Raw genomic sequence first — 20466 nt, 5'->3', positions numbered from 1 at the left:
ATAATAATAATAAAAACATTTTAGCACACTTACCCCAATTTCACAGGAAAGTGTGTAATTAAAGAGGCTCGACTTTAAAAGTGTAACCCGCTATGAATAAATATGAGACTCACTGTTTGAAGGTACTGAAGGTGAGTTACTCACCTCAACCAGCTGAGTCACATGTCTGGAAAACACCTAAATAAGCTGACAAAGTTTTTTTTTAAACCTGCTTAAGCTGTAACTTAAAGTTATAAAATATTATGCTTTTTATTTTTTATAATTCATGTGATAGTGGTCCAAACATGTAACTTACCAGAGCTTGCAGAAACTCTAAGACGTTATTTATCGTGATTATAGTTGAAGAGTGAAAAGCTTTGTCATGATAACCTAGGAAGTCTTGTTCATCATTTTGCATCCTAATATCACATGTATTAGCCATTAAATTAACTTCTGAGCATGTACTCAGGACTTAGCATGGCAGAATTTGCTATATTATTTACAATTTTCAAAAAAAAGTTCATTGTAAAACACATCAAGCCTGGGACAAAATTATTACAATTTGGGGCGTCAGAATATAAATGAACTTTGTCTTTTTGGACTGTAGGTATAACCTGGTGGGTAAATACAAATAATTGGAAAAGCTGACCAGATTTATTTCTGCTTACTTGGCTTTCGTTTTCATAGATAAAGAAAATGGAAAAACTCAGTTTCTCAGATAATTTGACCATTACAGAAGATGATTTTAATGCAAAAATCTTGGCTTACAGAAAAGCAACTTAGATCTGTAACAAACTGTGAGACATTAATATTAAAATTTGTTTTTCTTTGTACCACTGACTCCAAACCCTTTTTCTCTTCAGGTAAGGTACTTGTGAAGTTGTCTGTGGTTAAGGAGAGGCTCAACTCAAGGAATGCAACATGTTTGTGTGTGGTGGTGGCAAAAGCAGCATTTATTCCTGCTCCTTTATCAAATGTTTTCCTTTAACTCAACTTTCCACTAATATGTAAGTATGGATGCATGACTCTGTGAACTGCAATGAGTCCCTTCAGTTTCAGCTAACCTCCATTCTGAACCTTTTCTGTCAGAAGTCAAACATTTCTTTATTACAAACAAGTTTTTTGTAATATTCTAGTTTTTAAGAAGTTGATAAGATTGTTTAGTGTTTGTTTAAGTCCCCGGTGTCTCAGCTACTTTTGTCTAATATGCAGAATTTATCCATCTTCTAAAAATATTAACCCTGCAAGCAAAAAGCAACACCTAAAGAAGCTACATTTCATTTGCATGCCATCATTTTCAAATTGGTTTGGTGCAAACTGTTAAAAAGTGTCACTCTTGAATATCGACATGCTTCCAGAAGGGAAACAGTTTCTCTTTTGATAAGAGACAGGAGGCTGGAAAGTACTATAACTGCACCTTTATCTGCAAAAGCCCTCATAAATAACTCAACAAGTGTTGCTCAGCAGCTCCGCTGGAAACGGTGGGCCGGGCTGCAGGACCTTGGGGGGGCTGCATGGGAGTTTCTTCTAAAGGTTAGAGTGTTATTTCAGACGGCGTTTGCTGTGCAGTGCGATGAGTGAGGCTACAAACGAGCAGTGGAGTTTCCCCCCTGACACCCGCGGATGCTGACCACACGTTAAACTGCACGCAGTTTGAGCTGAAGAGGTAGAAAGTAGTAAACGTTTTAAAGGCCAATGAAAACCACAATAAAACCTCCAGAATAAATCATTGCTGTGCATGACCTGAAGTACTTCAGCAGCTCAAGTCGAAGGTTGCAAATGCGCAGGCTATTTTCATTTCAGGCTGAATGAAAATCCCTAATAGTCTGTTGCACGACTTGAAATTCTTGATTGGGCTGCAAGACTCCACAAGGTTGTGACCGATCCCTTTGCAAAACAAATAACAGCTTGAACATAATGTTCTGTGGGCCTAACGGGGAAACTCCAAGCTTCCTATTGTTCATTTGAGCGACCAGTCAAACCAGGAAGCTCAGGCCTCACTCTCAGCACTTTTTTTGTTTATGGTCACATAACAGCTGGTTGGCAGGACGTTAAGAAAAGGCAGAGACTTGCAAAGAGGAATTCACAAGGGCAGGATGCAAGAAAAGCAGCCACGCCACTATGAAAGAAAACAAAAGTCGACTTAATCCCACAACCCATCCCATTTTTATTAATGCTTTTTTTTTTTTTATGCTTTGGAGAGCAAATCAGATACTTCCAGGTTTAGCTGTCTGGGAGTTTTAGTTTGACTTTCTGCAAACATTTTAAAGCATGAGTGTCACCCTTTTAGCTGAACTGGAGGTCAGTCATATGAGACCAGTGACTGGAAACCAGCATTTGAAACAGCACAGGGAAAACTCCAACATGGTGAAAACATGAAAACATTCAAAGCTGCAAAATGAGCAGGGAAGGAAAAGCTGCACTTAGCTGGATTTATGTGTGTGATGAGGTGTGGGTTTTTTTTTATGGATATTTCTTTATGTAACCTGAGTATGTGGGATTACTTATTAATATTTGGAAAGTTCAATGTGGATAAAAACAAACAAAAAAAAGCCAGCTGGCAATAACACAAAAGAAACATCTGATTGTGAGCTACGGTGTATGCAAATTAGAAAAATTGCCCGAAGAAACAAAGCTGCAGTCTGGGATTCTACTTGTACTAATGGCTTCTGTTTTATTAGTTTCAAGACATTAAGCCACAAATATTTAGCCCTCAGGCATCAGATGAACCAGTTAAAGTTGTAAACAATCAAGAAATTTCTCCAAAGATCAGAATAAGAGGCCCTGAAAATTATAGAACATCTTTTAACTTTAAGAAACCAAGACGCGTTGACTTCTGGTCAGTGATAATCACCACAGACTCAGAAAAGACTTTCCAACAAAGAGGTAAACGCTTAACATTCAACAACTCAACTGAAGTTAGCAGCTTCCGATATGGAAAAACAAAATACATCTGGGCAAAATGTTGTGGGACAAGATTGAGCAATCTGACCCACAACGATAAAATCAGTCAAGTGAAGCTTTTAATCCTAAGTATACTGATGCAGTTTTCAAGCACGGTCACTGCATCATGCTGTGAGGCATCACCAAAAGAATTACCTACTAATTCAAAAATCCAGGTGGGATTATACCAGAAGTTTCTTAATGGCTGCAAGTTTTAACCAAGTGAATCTTATTCTTGTGTTTATAAGAAATCATTGCAGTCAAAAGTTGCTACTATACTGAGTGAAAAAGTAAAAGTCTGAATAAATCACATACAGTTGAAAGCCCAAAGTGAATAATCAAGCTAGTGGTGAGTGGATGAAAACTTCCAACTGAAGCTGTAGAAGAAAAAATGAAATCCTGAGTCATTCAGGAGTCACTTTGAAATGATACTGAAAGGTCCAACTCAAGACGTGTCTGAGTGGTTTATCTCTCGTCTCTGAAGAAAGAAAAGCATCTGTTAAATATTTGTAAGATCATTCACAAACCTGTGGAACGTGTCTGTGTCAGTGGGAATCCCTGGGGATTCTGGGCGTAAGCATAACGTGCACAACGCCAGCTGATTCATGATGAATCACTCAGCCACACACTTTCATAACACAAGGGTCAAAGTGATCAGTGACTCATTAAATCACACTGTTAAGAATGACAGTGTGCAGGGAGGTTAGATCAGTCTTCTCACCCGTTTCTTTACCTGTGATTCTCTGATTGCTCTACATTAAAGACACATGACCCACTTCCTCTACAGTCATGGCCAAAGGTTTTGAGAAAGGCACAAATATTATATTTTCACCTGATCTGCTGCCCTCTGGTTTTCATGTGTGTATGTCAGATGTTTTCATCACATACAGAAATACAATTGCAATCATATTATGAGTAACAAAAGCTTTTATTGACAGTTAGAATGAGTTAATGCAGCAAGTCAATATTTGCAGTGTTGACCCCTCTTCTTCAGGACCTCTGCAATTCTCCCTGGCATGCTCTCAATCAACTTCTGGACCAAATCCTGACTGAAAGCAGTCCATTCTTGCACAATCAATGCTTGCATTTTGTCAGAATTCCTAGGTTTTTGTTTGTACACCCGTCTCTTGATGATTGACCACAAGTTTTCAATGGGATTAAGATCTGGGGAGTTTCCAGGCCATGGTCCCAAAATCTCTGTTTTGTTCCCTGAGCCAGTTAGTTATCACCTTTCTTTATGGCAAGGTGCTCCATCATGCTGGAAAAGGCATTGTTCATCACCAAACTGCTCTTGGACGGTTGGGAGAAGTTGCTCTCGGAGGACATTCTGGTACCATTCTTTATTCATGACTGTGTTTTTAGGCAAGATTGTGAGAGAGCCGACTCCCTTGGCTGAGAAGCAACCCCACACATGAATGGTTTCAGGATGCTTTACAGTTGGCATGAGACAAGGCTGGTGGTAGCGCTCACCTCGTCTTCTCTGAACAAGCCATTTTCCAGATATCCCAAACAATCAGAAAGGGGATTCATCAGAGAAATGACTTTACCCCAGTCCTCAGCAGTCCACTCCTTGTACCTTTTGCAGAATAACAGTCTGTCCCTGATGTTTTTCCTGGAGAGAAGTGGCTTCTTTGCTGCCCTCCTTAGACCAGGCCTTGCTCCAAGAGTCTCCGCCTCACAGTGCGTGCAGATGCACTCACACCTGCCTGCTGCCATTCCTGAGCAAGCTCTGCACTGCTGGTAGCCCGATCCCGCAGCTGAAACACTTTTAAGAGACGGTCCTGGCACTTGCTGGTCTTTCTTGGGCGCCCTGGAGCCTTTTTGGCAACAATGGAACCTCTCTTCTTGAAGTTCTTGATGATGCGATAGATTGTTGACTGAGGTGTAATCTTTCTAGCTGCGATACTCTTCCCTGTTAGGCCATTTTTGTGCAGTGCAATGATGACTGCAGGTGTTTCTTTAGAGATAACCATGGTTCACAGAAGAGAAACAATGACGCCAAGCGCCAGCCTCTTTTTAAAGTGTCCAGGGATGTCATTCTTACATAATCATGACAGATTGATCTCTAGACCTGTCCTCATCTACACCCACACCTGTGTTAATGGAGCAATCACTGAAACGATGTTAACTGGTCCTTTTAAGGCTGCAATGAAGTTGAAATGTATTTTGGGGGATAAAGTTCATTTTCTAGGCAAATATTGACTTTGCAATTAATTGCTGTTAAGCTGGTCACTCTTTATAACATTCTGGAGTATATGCAAATTGCCATTATAAAAACTGAAGCAGTAGACTTTGTAAAAATTAACATTTGAATCATTCTCAAAACTTTTGGCCATGACTGTACTGTCTGGATATTTCTATTTTAGACAACAATGTATATATATCGTAACCATTCAATATTAAAATCTTCTAAAATGTATAATAAATTCTCTAATAAAGATTTTTTTCATATATTCATCTATTAGGGAATGTCAGAAAAAAATTGCAGTCGGGTTACAACTTCACTTTTGTTTACAACAAATTATAACCACAGCTGTAAAATGTAATCCCTTTCAAGTCTTTATGATTCGGCTTTAAGTCTTTAAATTTGGTCTGGAAACTCTCACAGCACCTCTTCCTGATTACCCTGACTACTTTAAGCATCCAGACAACTTTCTGTTTACTAAATGTTAATTAGGCAATTTCTGAAAATACATCGGGTTTCCCAGGGCAACCACGATGGATTTATGCAAGAGAAAAGAAACTACAGAGTAATGCAAGAAGAGCATGGCGACTCCTGTTTCCCCTGAGAACCACTAATAAGGCCAAATATTTAATTTTTTCCGTATTTACTGTGTTTGATGTTTAAAATATTACAAGTCAGGGAGTCTTGAATTCCACTTTTTGAAAGAAAAATGTAAAAACTGCAATAAACTAGAGTCTGGGTGTTCAACAGAAAACCCTTGTAACGCTGGCAGTGGGAGTCACCCTGGGCCCTGGGTACAAGCAAATAAAAGTGACTCTATTTTTATTTTTGAACTATAAATATGGTGTAAATAATTTTAAAAAAGAATATTTTCCATGCTTATAGTCTTTTAACATCATTACACTCCAACATCACTATTTTCTGATATAATTAAAAAATTTTTTTATTAAACTTAAGTTCCAAAGTTCAGCACATTCCTTAAAAAATATCACATTACACTGCAAAGAAAACAAAGTCAAATCAGTTTCTTACTGGCAACGTGTTATCAAAAGCTTTCTTCTGATTGGCTGATTAGGCCCTCATGATGACTCCTTCCCTGTCTGAGATACACAAAGAGAAAAAACCCCAAAGATCCAGGAAGAAGTTTTTTTTCACAGCTGAATCAGCAAGAGGTCCAATCTCTTTCTTAAAACTCAGTTGTGACAAATGTTTTTGTTCATGTCTTACACTGTAAATGAAACCTTTAATCACTAGATGATATTTTGAATATTCATTCTTACATTCAGATAATGATCTACTTTTCCCTGTACTGTGGAATCAACATCTTACAGCTTTTTTTGTTATTTTTTTATGGGGGTAGTTTTAATTTTTTTTCTTAATTTTCTTAAGTTTTACTTAATTAGAAAATATATGTTGACTATGTAATGATTTGAGTGATGGTAAATAAATGCTAAATCTGTGAAATACACAATTATTTTCCTTACTATAAGTAATTGAGACTAATTATTCCTGCACAATAATAAAGCTTAGCACAACTGATCAACCACTATACATAAAAACACAACACATAGATACCAAATAATGAACATTTTTACGATTTATACTCCAGGAAGTAGAAAGTACAAGAATGCTTGAGAAGCAAGTGATGCCTGCAGCTTGATTTGCAATGACAACAAACTACCTGCTTCGTACAAATTGGAAACATATCTGCTTGAGTTGCTGTTGACATCAGGTCCGACCTTGAAGAAGCTGAACTTGCCTGATCTGGTTGTAGCAAAGGTCAATCAGCTGGCTGATCACAGTATGTATGTGTACAAAACATTGTAAAAATTGTTTGCAGGTTATTTCTATTTCTCACCAGAACATGACTCAAAAATTCAAAATCTGACAGAACATAGGGGGGAAATGAGCTGTAGTAAAAATTTACCACTAGATGGCGACAAATAATCAGTTTTCTGAGGAGAGTCATAACTTGAACCTGAAGAGCCCGAGCTATAAAAATCGATTTTTTTTTTCAAATAGCTTTCCATGCGAAATCAAAATGTGACTTTTATTTGTCTTATTGTAAGAAAGAGACACCTGCAAATGATTAAGGCATGTTTTTTTTTTCAATAGGAAAAACAATTTTTTTATATATGTATTAAAACCAATTGTGCCATTTTGTAAGCGTGCCCTAAATGGTACCAATATTCAAGAGTGAAAATAGCAAGCAGGTGCTACACTTATAAAATGCAATAGTATTAGCAATTTTTGCTCTGGATATAGTGGAAATGTTTTGCTCTGGACAACAGAGGAAAGATATCAGCAAGAAGAAGCAGCCGTTGCTGAGGGTTTCCAAATTATTTGCAATCTATTATTGCCCATTGAGAAAGATTAGAAAATGGAAAACATTTAATCTGCCAGTCCTCCCAGTAATGCACAATGCAGAAATCCAATACAAGATCAGACCATGCCACATAGAAAGGAAAAACCTTCATCTCAGACTCTGCAGGCCTCAGCTGGCATGCCCAATGCTAACATCCGTAACAGAAAAGTAAGAAAAAGAATGAATATGTGTGACTTGTTTGTAAAGCGGTGAATTAGAAAATCTTGTCTTTATAAGAGGAAAAATGCCAGGAAGGCCTAGAAAAAAAAGTTCTTTGGACAGATGGGACCAATTTGACCATAATGCACAAGGCCACAGAAAACCATAGCAAATATCAGTCACAGTAGCAGATCAGTGATGATTTGGTCTTATTTGTCAGCCACAGGATCCCCTTACAGCCCTGAAGTTGACCATGTAACATTTAGAATATTATATTTTACAGCTCATAATAGTAAATCTAAAAAAAAAAAAGACTGAACACTGCTTATTTGCAAAGGGTCTCCAGATTCTCTAAAAACAAAGTGGCAGCACATCTGAGATTTGCAAAGCAACTTTGAAAACAGCTGATCCACCGCAAACAAAATATGGAAGAAATGTTGTTAAAAACAATAAACAGATATTAAAGAATGACTGAAAGCTGATCAGAAGACTTCCCGGTGCGTCTAGTCGGGCTGGAAGGTCCAGGTTATTCCAGACAGACGGATGGACCCGCTGTACAAGCTGCAGTCCTCAGAAGATTGTGACTGAGAAGCGCAGATCAATAGAGTCATTTCCAGCAGTCTGGGGAATTATCCAGCTCACTGCCCACCGATACGATGCAAACTAAAGACACACATTCACACACACACTCTCCCTGTCCTAAAGACAGCAGCCTCTACACACTGAATCGATCTATATTTTTTACAGGAGATTGACTGAGAGAATTTAGCCCATCTTCAGATGACTGAAAGCTGTCTGCTTCATGTTATTTCAGTCCCAGCTCACCCTTTCTTCTCATGATGTGGTCTGACTCCTTTAGGTGTGCATTGGTGTTGCACTAAGTTAAAGATTTGCTCAATCTTCTTGCAGCAAAAGAAACATCACCATCATGTCATCGGCGATGTGGTAAAAAAAAAAGAAACCTGCAGATAAAGGTTGAATTTTAGGCACAAATGATGTGAAACATTCAGTGGCTTACAGAAGCATCAGACCTGTTGAATCGTATCATTTTGTCACATTAAAACCACAAGCTTCAATCTATTTCATGAGGATTTTCTATGAAAGAAGTCATAACTAAAGGAACCACCTGCAGAACTAAGAGAAACTATGCTTTGCTTCACTGGAGATTCCTCTAACGCATTGTTCTCTCAGTCATTCTCAGATAATAAACTTCTGATACGAGGATTAAGAACTGGATCTGGCCAGATTAAATTAACATTTTGAGAGATGGGGGATCAGAAACCCAGCGGTCGTTTTAACTGAGCCTCAAAGATCTGATGTGGAGACAGGAATACCGGCCTCCGCTGATTTTGGCTTTATGGTGGAGGCACATTCAACATTTATTTTATTTTAATCGTGCATTCACTCTGTCGATATGTGACACTGAGTGTAGAATAATGCATGATTTATGTTTCCACATCCTGACCAGCCTGGGTACTCTGAATCAGATATTTGACACTATTTTAAGGGATAATATAGATTTTTTTTTTTCAATGCTGAAAAACTCATATTCACAAATCACTCTGCCGTTATAATATTTTCACCCCTCATTTACTTTGAATTAGTACAACAAAAACATTCCTTTGTTGTAGGTGTGTAAGAAAAATAATTGTTAGTAAGTCCTGGAAAGTTATTTGAACGTTTTTGTTATGTGCATATTGTTGGATGAATGTTGTTAGGATTTGCAACTTCAACTATAGAAAAATAGGCGTTGCAAAGTTCTTTCAAAAGATTCTTAGCATTGTTTCTGAGTACTTGTGATTTTTCAGATCAAGAATGATCAAATACTACAAAAACAATATTAACAGAAGTTCATATTTTAATATGCTTAAGAAATTTCCAGTGCCGTTTTCCCAGGATACAAGGAAGAAGAAGATTCTGAGATCCTATGAAATCTTATGGTTGGAGAAAACCTGTTTGCTGGTAGCATCATGCTGAGTTGTTTTATTTTTATTTTAAATAAATTCTTTTTCGCCCTGAAGTGACTCATTTTAGGTGCAGGAGGAATACCTCCGCTCAGATCCCTAAACTTATTCTGCAAATGGGTTTCAATAATAAACTGAGAGGTTTGTCTTTCCACTCATCCTCCTGCAGAAAAAGCTCCAATCTAAATTAATCTCCCACTCCAATAGGCTGAAGAAGATTGAACTCCTCCACTTCAGGCAGAGACATCAACGATTTTTAAAGAACATTGGAAAAATAAGAATAAGACATTTTTTTGGGAAATTGCTGAAAATAATTTTTAAAATCTAATTTTATTTGTGGGCATACAAAAAAGAGTTGTAGAGTCTCATCTTTTAGAAATATGGACTCACATATATAAACCTCCCCAGATATAATCAATTTCTGTATTTTTTTAAAATACTGTTAGTGTGGTATGGTTCATTCATTTACAGCTTTATACTTGATCATGCTTGTTCTCAACTGCTTTTTTAAAATGCATTAATTTACTTTGAATATTTTAGTTGTAGTGGTTTAATTAGCTGTTTGCTGTGGGACTCTTTCCCTCCATCCTAATCTCTCTGTACCTCTTTTCCCCAGGCGGCTCTATACTTCCAGGCACCGACCCCCGTCTGGCCGGGTTGCGGAGCTCCTGGCCCGGCCAGCAGGGGCCCCAAAGCCCTGAGGGCTGGAGGACGGACAGAAGCACGGCTCACTTTCCGATCTCTTATCAGCTACAGCAGATTCTCAGGGGACTCATTCAGGAGGAAAGCGATGCCCACGGTGTTGTCTCACATCAGCGGCACAGAAACGGTCATTAGTGGTATTAAAAGAGATAAGATCGGGATCCGAGTCCCGTGGGAGCCGTTTCTATTTGCACACTGAATTGGTTCCGTTTTTTTCTCTTGATTGGTAGCAGGCAAGCCCAAAACCTTGGAACAGCTTCCAAATGGTAAGACGGGCAAAATAAAGCCAGTATGGTCATAAAACACCCCGGGGAAAGACATAGATAGGAAAAGAAAGCGCAGTGAGTGACAAATTAGACGCATGAGTGAGAACTCAATGCAGAACATTTGAATAACAGCAGAACATCCGCCAAGCTGAACAGCCCCCATTGAATCTGTTACTTATCTTACTCAGTACTCTTGTTTAAGTCTACCCTGAAATTTTCGAGTCCAAAAGCAAAAACAGAAACAAACAATAATTTTTAAATGATATATTTGCTGCAGAAACAACAATTTTAACTCTAACAGAAAGTATAATTTAGGCTACTATCCTCAAGCCTCAATTTATATCTATTTTGGTAATAGAATTCTATTTACATGGACGCCTTACACGTTTATTGATAATGATTATGGCTTACAGCTAATGAAAAGTCGTGTTCCTCAAAAATATCACAACAGCAATAATAATAAAAGATTTTTTAAAAAGTTACGCTCAGCATAATCATGGGGAAAGATTGTTGACTTTATCAGGCGGAAAGTTGTTAACAAGGAGCGTCTACAACATAAGGTCATTGCTAATCAAGCTAGCTGTTTTAAATGTGCTATTAGAAAGTTGAATGGAAGAAAAAAGTGTGGTCAAGAAAAGAAGGTACGCCAGCAATATGGATTAGCAGCAACATGGGGAGTAAAAGAGTTTGGTGGAGATTTCCAAGCTGATTGGCTGAAGTTGGCACTTCAAGAGCGACCACACACACACACGCGCGCGCACACACACACACACACGCGCGATGGCGCGCGCGTACACACACACACACGCACGCACGCACGCACGCACACACACTCACACACACAACTGTTGCAGTGCTTGTGTTGAGCATCTCCTGAACCAGATGGGTTAGTGGAAGGAAGGACTGGACTTTTGCCAAATGGTTTACCGTCCTCAGCTCAGCTGATTCGGGGTGCCATGTCATCTCTTGGTGTTGGTCCACTTTATTTTGCTTTCCAAAGTAATTCACGCTTTCTCCTTTTGACAAGTCCTATGGAGATGGTGATGTCATTTTCAGCAGGATTTGGCACATTATGCCCACGTTTCCAAAAGTATCAATACCAGATTGATCAATATCATATCGCCGTGATAGATTGGCCTTGAAACTCACATGACCTAAACGCTATAGATGATTTACGGAGTATATTGGGAAGAGGAAGATGAGGGACACCAGAGCCACCATTAAAGGACTTCTTTAACAGCTCAGCCGCAGGTTGTACTTTTCTTTAGACATTTCTGTTTTAAATGTTTCTCATTGGTTTTGTTATTTTTTTCTCTAAGTTATCAAAAATCACTGTCCCGAAATGTCAAAAAGTTGCTGTTTTTTTATCCGACTTTTTTTTTTTTAAAGTTATTTAAACACCTTTATGACTCACTGATGTAAGTTTGGAGTGAAAAGTCGCTTTAATGAACACTTCATTCTCTAAAGCTAGATTTATGACGCTGTGTCCAAAGTTTGAACATTGTTTTCTCGCTCTCTCTCGTGCGCTCATCCAACCTGCGCGCGCTTCTCCATCCCTCCCTCTCTCCACTTCAAAGCTGCACTTCAAAGTCAGTCTCCACACACGAGCTGTTCTTTCGCAACATCCTCGCCACCATCACGATGCCTCGAGGATTCTTGGTAAAACGGAACCGCCGAGGTTCGGCGACGTACCGCGCACGAAGCGACGGCACCGGTACACCTGAAGCGCCCAGCTGTGACCGGAGTCGCTCGCAGGCTGAGAGCTACGGTTCAGTGAGACTCTTCAATGACCTTCCAGGTGGAGCATCGCCGGAACTCCGCGAGAATCCGGGCAGGGAGGCGTGGAGCCCTCACGTGGAGCCCGCGGTGGAGGCTGAGGCTGACCCGCACGCGCAGTTACCGGAGACCGAGGTGGACGTTTTGAGTGTGGACGGTGACTTCCCCTGTTTCTACCCACATCCACCTCCACACGAGCCGACCATAAACAAGTCCTGTAGTCCAGTCAAACCAGTGGGAACGAGGCTGCTGGAGCAGCACGTGGAGAGCGAACAGCAGCCGTGCTCCTCGGTACCGGAGCTACCGGACCTGCCGTTCCTGGTTAGCGCCGCACCGAGCTCTGTGTCCGCTTCCATTGAGAGGCTGCTCGCAAGCGGTGGCGGCGGCAGCAGCAGCAACAACAACCGTCTCCACGCGCAGTCATATGGTCACAACGATAAGTACGACCCGAATCTGGCTCACGTGCACTTGTTCCCGTCTCTGACCCTGATGGGTCAAGAGAGCGCCACAAGAAAGCGCTCGTACCTTGATCCGGACCACCAGAACAAACTCAGCACTAAGCAGACGAAGAAACCCAAACCGAACCGGAGACAGAACTTCGAGGATGAGGTCACCACGTCTCCGGTTCTGGGTCTGCGCATCAAGAAGGAGAGTCCGGAGCTGAGGAGGTCTGCTCACACCGGGACTCAGCCGCTCGGAGAGTTTATCTGCCAGCTCTGTAAGGAGGAGTACCCCGACCCTTTCTCCCTCGCGCAGCACAAATGCTCCCGCATAGTGCGCGTGGAGTACCGCTGCCCCGAGTGCGACAAGGTCTTCAGCTGTCCCGCCAACCTGGCCTCCCACCGGCGCTGGCACAAACCGCGTCCGGTGAACAACCAGGGTATCGAAGGTCACGCGAACCGGACCCAGCCGCTAAAGGAGGCTCGAGCCTTCGTCACGCACGAGCGGCAGCCGCTGGACTTGGAGGGAAAGGAGAATGAGTTGCTGCGCGCGCACACCAATCAGCACCTGGACAGCTCCCGCGTGCTGCTGCTCCACGGTCGCACCCGAGACAATCCCGATTCCTCCTCCACTCACTATCGGAACCCGGACCTGCAGCCGCACGTGAGAGCCGCGGACAGCCCTCCGTCCGGACTCCTGCGTCTAACCCCGGGCGAGCAGCAGCAACAGCCGCCGCTGACCTTCGTCCGGTCCTTAGCGGAGGAGGAACTGTACGAGTGCCGCTACTGCGGGAAGAAGTTCCGCCGGCAGGCTTATCTGAAGAAACACCTGGCCGCACACGAGATGACAGCGCGCGCTTCACCAACCCCATCGTCCTACAGCCAAGCGCGCGACAGCGGCAGTGTCCAGAGCGGCCAGGTGTACCTGTGTCACCTGTGCGGCGCGCGGTTCCCGTCGGTGGAAATCCGGGACAAGCACCGTGTGTGGCACGCGATGAGGGACGAGCTGCTGGCGGAAACGCTGGGGGGAGCGCTGGCAGCGGACGGGTTCCACGCGCACAGAGAGGAGGGCAGCTGCGGGGAGCGCGAGCAGCAGCAGATCTTCACGTGCAAGTACTGTCCGTCCACGTTCTTCAGCTCCCCTGGGCTCACGAGACACATCAACAAGTCTCACCCCACCGAGAATCGGCAGGTGATGCTGCTGCAGATGACAGTACGACCATAAAAAAAGGATCAGACTGATCGATTATCAATGACAGGAGCCAAACTTAAATGTAGATTTTGTTTTGTGTATTCGGACTAAGCTGTCCCTGTGCCTTTAATTTAAAACTTAATTCCGTTTTTCTGATCAACACGGTAAACAAAAGTAATCTTCAATTATATATTCTGTAATGAAATGCAAGGCATTAAAATCTACATGGAGAAATTTAAATAGAGTAGAGGGTCGCTGTCCTTGGTGCTGAAAAAGCCGATAAACCGGTGTGGACTTTGAAGAAATTCCTTAAGTTGATAAAAAGAAAATTACGGTAACGTGTTTTGATAAAGTTTCAGCTCTATGATATTTTCATACAGAAACAAAGCATTCAATGTAACAACAGAATGCTACATAATTCATATCAGTATTGATTTTAAAATGACTAGTTAAAAACACAACCGCAGCTCCTAGAAGCCTGTACAGATCTATTTTAATATGTTCTACGTTCACTGTGTAACTGATTCCAAGCTACCGTCAATAAACATATTGATGATCACCTTTTTCTGTCACATCAATAAACATTCAGGAACCACAGGTACAAATCCTTTATTGTTTAAGTCCATTGTTGCACATTGACACTTTATTTTGTGTTTGAAACAGTTACACTGTTTACAGGTTTGGTGAGTTTGCGAGCATGTGTGTGTGTGTGTGTGTGTGTGTTGATAACATGCAGTTAGTGCTGAAATGCAGTTTCTTTTTACATCAGTAGTTACAAACATCTGCCAACATGTGGACATCCAGAGCCTACAGAGGCGGCGGATAATTCTGCTGCAACTTAAATGCGACTTTTTTCCTCATCTCACATAAGAAACATTTTTATTTTATTTTGGTTTATGCTAATCAGGTTTTAAACTGAGTATTGTTAAATTATTTTCCAGGGAAATGATTAAGAAAGGGACAAATTATTACATGATGAGCATGCAGGCATGGGCAGATTTAAGTACTGGGATGGCGCACATGTCCAGACAGCAGAATTCATAACAATAAATTGTATTTTGACTTCTAAAAATAATTTAAAGGGGACCAGCACTCAGTTTAACTCTAAAACACAAAGGAAACATTTAATCGGTCTTTATTAAAAAATGGCATTAAAAAAAAAAAAAAAAAAAAAAAAGTACAGTCCTTTTCCTTTCATTTATTTTTTCATCTACTTTTTATAAAATCTATGGCTAAGACTGCAAAAAAGAAAACTAAAGTACTACGGGGCAATGGATATGTGAAAGGAAAACAAATGTAACATTTTCTCCAAATCAGTCACATCTAATTTGATCTGGAGATTTGTGATGCCTCTAAATAGAGAGCAGATTAATGCTAAAAATGTACATATTCTAAAACGACGGCTCCACCTCTTCTCATCTTTGGCTGTCAATCTGCAGCAACCTGGTTTTTGTTGTCTTTTCCATCAGGACTCATTTAGCAACAAGTGAAATAAATGCTGGAGTTGCAAAACCTGACATCAGCTGAAGTCTGTGGAAAGACAGACAAACCAGAGAGATCCTCCGCCTAATAAACAATGTGAACTAAACGGGATCATTTCTACATTTCCAGAGGATGAAGTGCAAACTGATGAAGAAAAATGCTCTAGTTAAGTTTAACATTCTGTAGTGTTGACCTATGTTTTTATTTATAGCAAACACATGCTCTGAGGTTAAACCACAGTTTTGGCTTTGGCAGCTTTTCTTGTAATCTTATTTACACAACAAGCTTCGTCACACTGTACATACTCTCATAGACATCCATGTATCTAATATATATATGTATATATATATATATATTTATACTCGTATAGATATACAGAATACATATTTATAGTCAAAGAAGCAAAAAAAAAAAAAAAAAGCAATCTTGTTTTTGGAGGGACAAATAAACATACAGCATTTGACAATTTTGTTCGAGTGAAAGCACAATTTACATAAAAAAAAGACAAAACAAATGCAGTGAATATCAGTGCTTGTCCACAGTTGACAGCATGACCTAGGTTGTGATTTCTGAACCTTTCTAACTTCCACAAATATGTTTGTATTCGATAATAAAAACACTTTCCCCTGCAGCTAGCTGCAAACATACTGACGTGTTTGTTCTGACGTTTTATCCTACCAAATATCCTCTCTAGCATTGCTTGCAGTGCATGATGTGGCACAGTTAATTTTTTTAATACGGTTTTGCAGTCTTGGTAACACAGGTGTTCGCCAACTTCCTCACATGGCACGTGTTGGTGTGATCTAATACTGCACAGCTTAAATTGAACTTTTTCAGCAGCATTGGAGTGAGTGTTTTATGAAAGCAAAGCTGCAGATTTATACTGTGAGATTATACCAGATGTACATTTGTAAGTGTGTGTGAATGTGTTCAGTGCAGGAAAAACAGCCATTGTTCAACCCTGATGGACGTGAGATGCGACACTAACGGTTTTAACCTAAGCTATATCCGTGAGGATGAAGTGATCAAGTGGAGAGACTCAAGTCTTATTGGCGGATCCGGAGGACCGTCGCAGCTTCATCGACATGCGGGTCTTGCTAGTTCGAGGAGACATGGGGGACGCCGAGTCGCTCCCGGCCTCCCCAAGAGCTGGACTTTCTCCCCGAAGCATCTCGAGGCAGGAGCCTGGGGAGTTGGGGGAGGAAGAGGAAGAGGAGAAGTTTGATGCAAGGGTAGGTGAGGCGAGCGGGGGTGGGCGTGGGGGGAGGTCGGGGGGTTGTGGGTGAGGGTGGATGAGCAGAAACGGGACAAGGGGAGAACAAGAAAATTACATCTTATCCCCAAAAAAAGGTAGACTGAGGCAGACTGCGGAGATTCTCAGTCATACTAATCCAACAGACAAACAAAGGACGCAAAACGACTCGCAGACAGACAGGCAGCTACCAGACAGACAAACAAAACTACTACAGAGGCTCTGGAAGCTCAATGTCATCTTGTATCTTTGTTCCCTAAATTCCCAAGACGTGCTTACAGGAAGAAAAACACAATGAGAGAGCTCACCGGTCTGCGTTTTTAACACAGAAATACTTTATTAATAATAAATCGCCAATGAATTTGACTGATGCTAATTTGCTCGACTACTTGCAGCTTTTGGGGTTTAGTTACAAAAACATAAAAATGCTGTCGATGCTACCAGACTACAGTTTTTATCTCCAGTTCATACCATTCACAGCCAGCATGAAGGACCTTCTGCTTTAAGCCTCTGCTCTTCTCTCTCAGCTGGTTTAAGCTGTCAACAGGTTTAGGGACCATAAGATACAAAACACTATGCTCTTCTGAAGAGGAGAGGGAAGAAAAATGGAAAAGAGAAATGCTAACAGGAAAGGGAAGTAAGGAAAAATAAAATGAAGGAGGGGAAAGCAAGTTACATCAAATAAAGTACACAAAGAAAAATAAGGTGAGGAAAAATTAAATAGGGTAAAGTAGGTTTAAGTTACAGTTAAGGGAAGAGAAGTAAAACAACATAAGGGAAAGAAAGTAAAAAAAAGAAGGGAAAAAGAAAGTGAAAACAAGAAAGATAAAGTAAAGTAGGTTAAAGTATAATTCAAATTGAGGTAAAAAAACAGAAGAGAAACGAGGAGAAATTAAATGAGTGGAAGAACAGGAAAATAAAGCAGGAGGATTATTAGAATTAGGATAAAAGTAAATGACAGGCATGGATCATAATGTGGAACGAAGGGAAAAAGAAAGGGTGAGAGCAGACAGAAAGTGTGGGAAAGATGTAATTCAGCGAAACAGAGGACGAGGTAAAGAAAACAGAGAAAAAATATGAAAGAAGGAAGGAGTTTGAGAGAGGAGAAAGAAAACACACAAAAATAAATGAATGACAAGAAAAAGAAACACAAATATATGTAGTAAAGAATCTGAAAACATTCAACAAAGGAGGACAAAACACAAACCAACAACCTGTTTTACTAGAAAGACATAAAAACCTGATTTATTTAAACTTTCCGTTACGAGTCAAACATGATCAATTCAGCGTTAGTTCAAAGTTTACATTCAGACTGCTTGTGTATGAGTGGAGGACTGCTTACTCGCAGTAACGTGTGTGAGAAAGTGAGCGAGTGAGAGAGAGAGAGAGAGAGAGTGAAAGAGAAATAGAGAGAGAGAGAGAGCGAGCAAGAGCAAGAGCAAGAGCAATGTGACGTCACATAAAAACCAGGAGGACAGGAGCAAACAGCGAGGTCAGAGGTCAAGATTCACCAGGTCAGAGTGATGCCTCAGGTTAACAGAACAACCATGAAAATCACCAAGCGACTGAACGGAGAGGAGGGCTTAAAACGTCTCATCATTAGAGGAGGAAGCCTCACTTTCACTTCAGAGCAGTTTGGTGTCTCATATGGATCGAATTTGGGTCCGAATCCACGGAGTAAAAATTAGCAGAAGTTACGGCTACATCAAACTGCCTGGGTAGCAGAAAGTGAAACCTCCTTTTGAAGAGAAAGAGACCACTGTTATTGACATGCAGACCTGCTTACAATTTCAAAAACACACAGGAAAAAAAAACAAGAAAAAAAAAAAACACGACGTGGTGGAGGAGTCGAAGAAAGAAATGTTAGGCTGGAATGTCAGAGGGAAGAGCGAACCAGAGAAAAGCTTTTCAATCACGAAACCAGGCTTACCTTTTAGCTATACAGTGAGACAAAACGATCTAAAGGAAAGAGGGGAACAGAAAGAAAAGAAAAAAAACAAAAACAAAATGAAAGAGGAAAAAAAAAATAACAGTATAAAATAATACAAAAAATAAATAGAATTGGTGAAATGAAACAAACAAAAACAGAAGAAGAGAAGATCATCACTTTGCTGTTAGGGGAGGGGCACTGCAGGTTAACTCAAAAGGACAGGAAGACAAAAACGTATTTCAAAGCACAGGATCTTTAATGTCCAGATGTTGTTCACAAACTTACGACTTTGTATAGTATCTGGGCTTATACATCCCAAGTCGAAAGCTAAAGTGCCTGATCCTGTGCCCTGAAGTTTGCAACTGGAGCAAAGTACTGACAAACCAACACTGAGCAAATTACATCTGATTATAGAGCACATATTTAAGGGGAGCGTGACACAGGTGAACTGGGTTATGCCAGATGTAATTCAGCCTTAAAGTAGGTTGATTAAGATTATCTTGAAAAAAAAAAAAGAAATACTGATGCTTTAAACAGATTAGAAGGTAAAATGAAGAGCAGGAAGATGTTTAGAAAACCCCACACACAATCACACATTTAACACTGAAACAGAAATACTACACTAAAACACGCCTGCGTAATAAGGTTGCACCACTTCAAGATAAATGTAACTTCCTGTTATTGATACGATGAATGGTCCACATGCAGACGTCACTGTGAATAATTACAATTAAACGAGTCTTAGGACAAAAGCATAAGTTTAATGTTTTGCTAAAAATCAGTGAATCGGTGATTCACAGAGGAGTCACACATATAATTCCCACGTGTGTGGCTGGCATCTCTAATGCCGATCAGATGTTGCCTAACTCCTCAGAGATGCTCTGGAGAGAGAAAAAGGCCGAGCGCAGCTTTGAATCGAACACTGTGGCTGGGATTCAGACTGTGAGCTGCCAGGCTGTTGGAAGGGGAGGCGCTCCACTTTGGGAAAATTAATAATCCAACATTATCGGGGAGATTTTGATCCCAAAACGGAAGAAGTTTTACAATAGCAACCAAAAATCAGTTCACTGAATTGTTTCACAAGCGCTGAGGGGGAAACATGAGAAACACTGGAGTGTCAAAATGTGGCCTGACTGGGTTTCTGGTCTTACCTGTGTCGGAGGGCGGGTGAGTGCAGGGAGCTGGGCTGTAGACTCGAGCAGCGTAATCCTCAAACGCGGTTGGCTCCTGGTGGTGCTGCACAATGGTTTCTAGATATCGGGCTCGCTCCTCATAGCTGAGCTCAAAGTCAAGGACAAACGTCACCAAAACGTTGTGTCAAGTAAAAGAAGTCAAAATTATATATTTCTCCTGATCTTTTATTTAATTTAATTTTTTTCGCTGGAGCTGGAGGTTTTTGGTAACAATAGAAATAGGATCAGCTAAAATAAAGCAACATTTTCTTTTAGTACAGTTAGGAATGCAAGTTGTAAATATGTGAATAAATTAAATTAAGAGGAAAAATAATAAATTTATGATGTACACCAGCCAATACATAAAATACAATAAAATATAGTAAGATAAAAGAAATTCCCTTTAATGGGTATATTCAAAACATGTACAATGTTGCAAATTAATGTGAATAACGACGAAAAAAAAAAACGAAAACAAAATGTGACGAAGAACAAATTTAAGAACCTGTTGGAGCTCATGCAGAAAACAGAGCATGAACTAAATAAAAGGTCTTATTGGGCCAATTTAAACTTCAGAAAACATATTATAAAGATAAATTTATATAAAATAATTTATGATTTGCTTATTTAAAAATAATATTTAATGTTTAATGTTTAAT

General features: G+C 40.3%; 2 protein-coding genes across 10 annotated transcripts in view; one reads left to right on the top strand and one right to left on the bottom strand.

The window, feature by feature from the left end:
- The first annotated feature begins 375 nt into the window (after positions 1–375).
- On the top strand, positions 376–14568 carry insm2 (insulinoma-associated 2). Its single transcript, XM_008399834.3, has 2 exons — positions 376–986; positions 10212–14568. Exon 2 carries the CDS (start codon positions 12205–12207, stop codon positions 14002–14004), a length of 1800 nt encoding a protein of 599 aa, XP_008398056.2. The 5' UTR covers positions 376–986; positions 10212–12204; the 3' UTR covers positions 14005–14568.
- Positions 14565–20466, bottom strand: part of ralgapa1 (Ral GTPase activating protein catalytic subunit alpha 1) — a 68040-nt gene continuing 62138 nt past the window's right edge. For 6 of the 9 annotated variants that reach the window (XM_008399828.3, XM_081603192.1, XM_081603193.1 and 3 more), the window contains 2 exons: positions 19787–19911; positions 14565–16638 (listed from right to left, as the gene is read on the bottom strand). In XM_008399828.3, coding sequence (XP_008398050.2) covers positions 16493–16638; positions 19787–19911 — 271 coding nt within the window. In that variant the 3' untranslated portion in view covers positions 14565–16492. Of the gene's footprint in view, positions 16639–16666; positions 17289–18635; positions 18665–19376; positions 19517–19786; positions 19912–20466 lie in introns of those variants that run through there. The other 3 variants (XM_081603195.1, XM_081603194.1, XM_081603196.1) reach the window with 3 other exon arrangements.

The sequence above is a fragment of the Poecilia reticulata genome, chromosome 22, assembly GCF_904066995.2.
Source record: "Poecilia reticulata chromosome 22, P_reticulata-male-v2, whole genome shotgun sequence".
NCBI lineage: Eukaryota > Metazoa > Chordata > Actinopteri > Cyprinodontiformes > Poeciliidae > Poecilia > Poecilia reticulata.
Note: the sequence above shows the minus strand (reverse complement) of the source record. Positions and strands in the feature narration are given on the sequence as shown.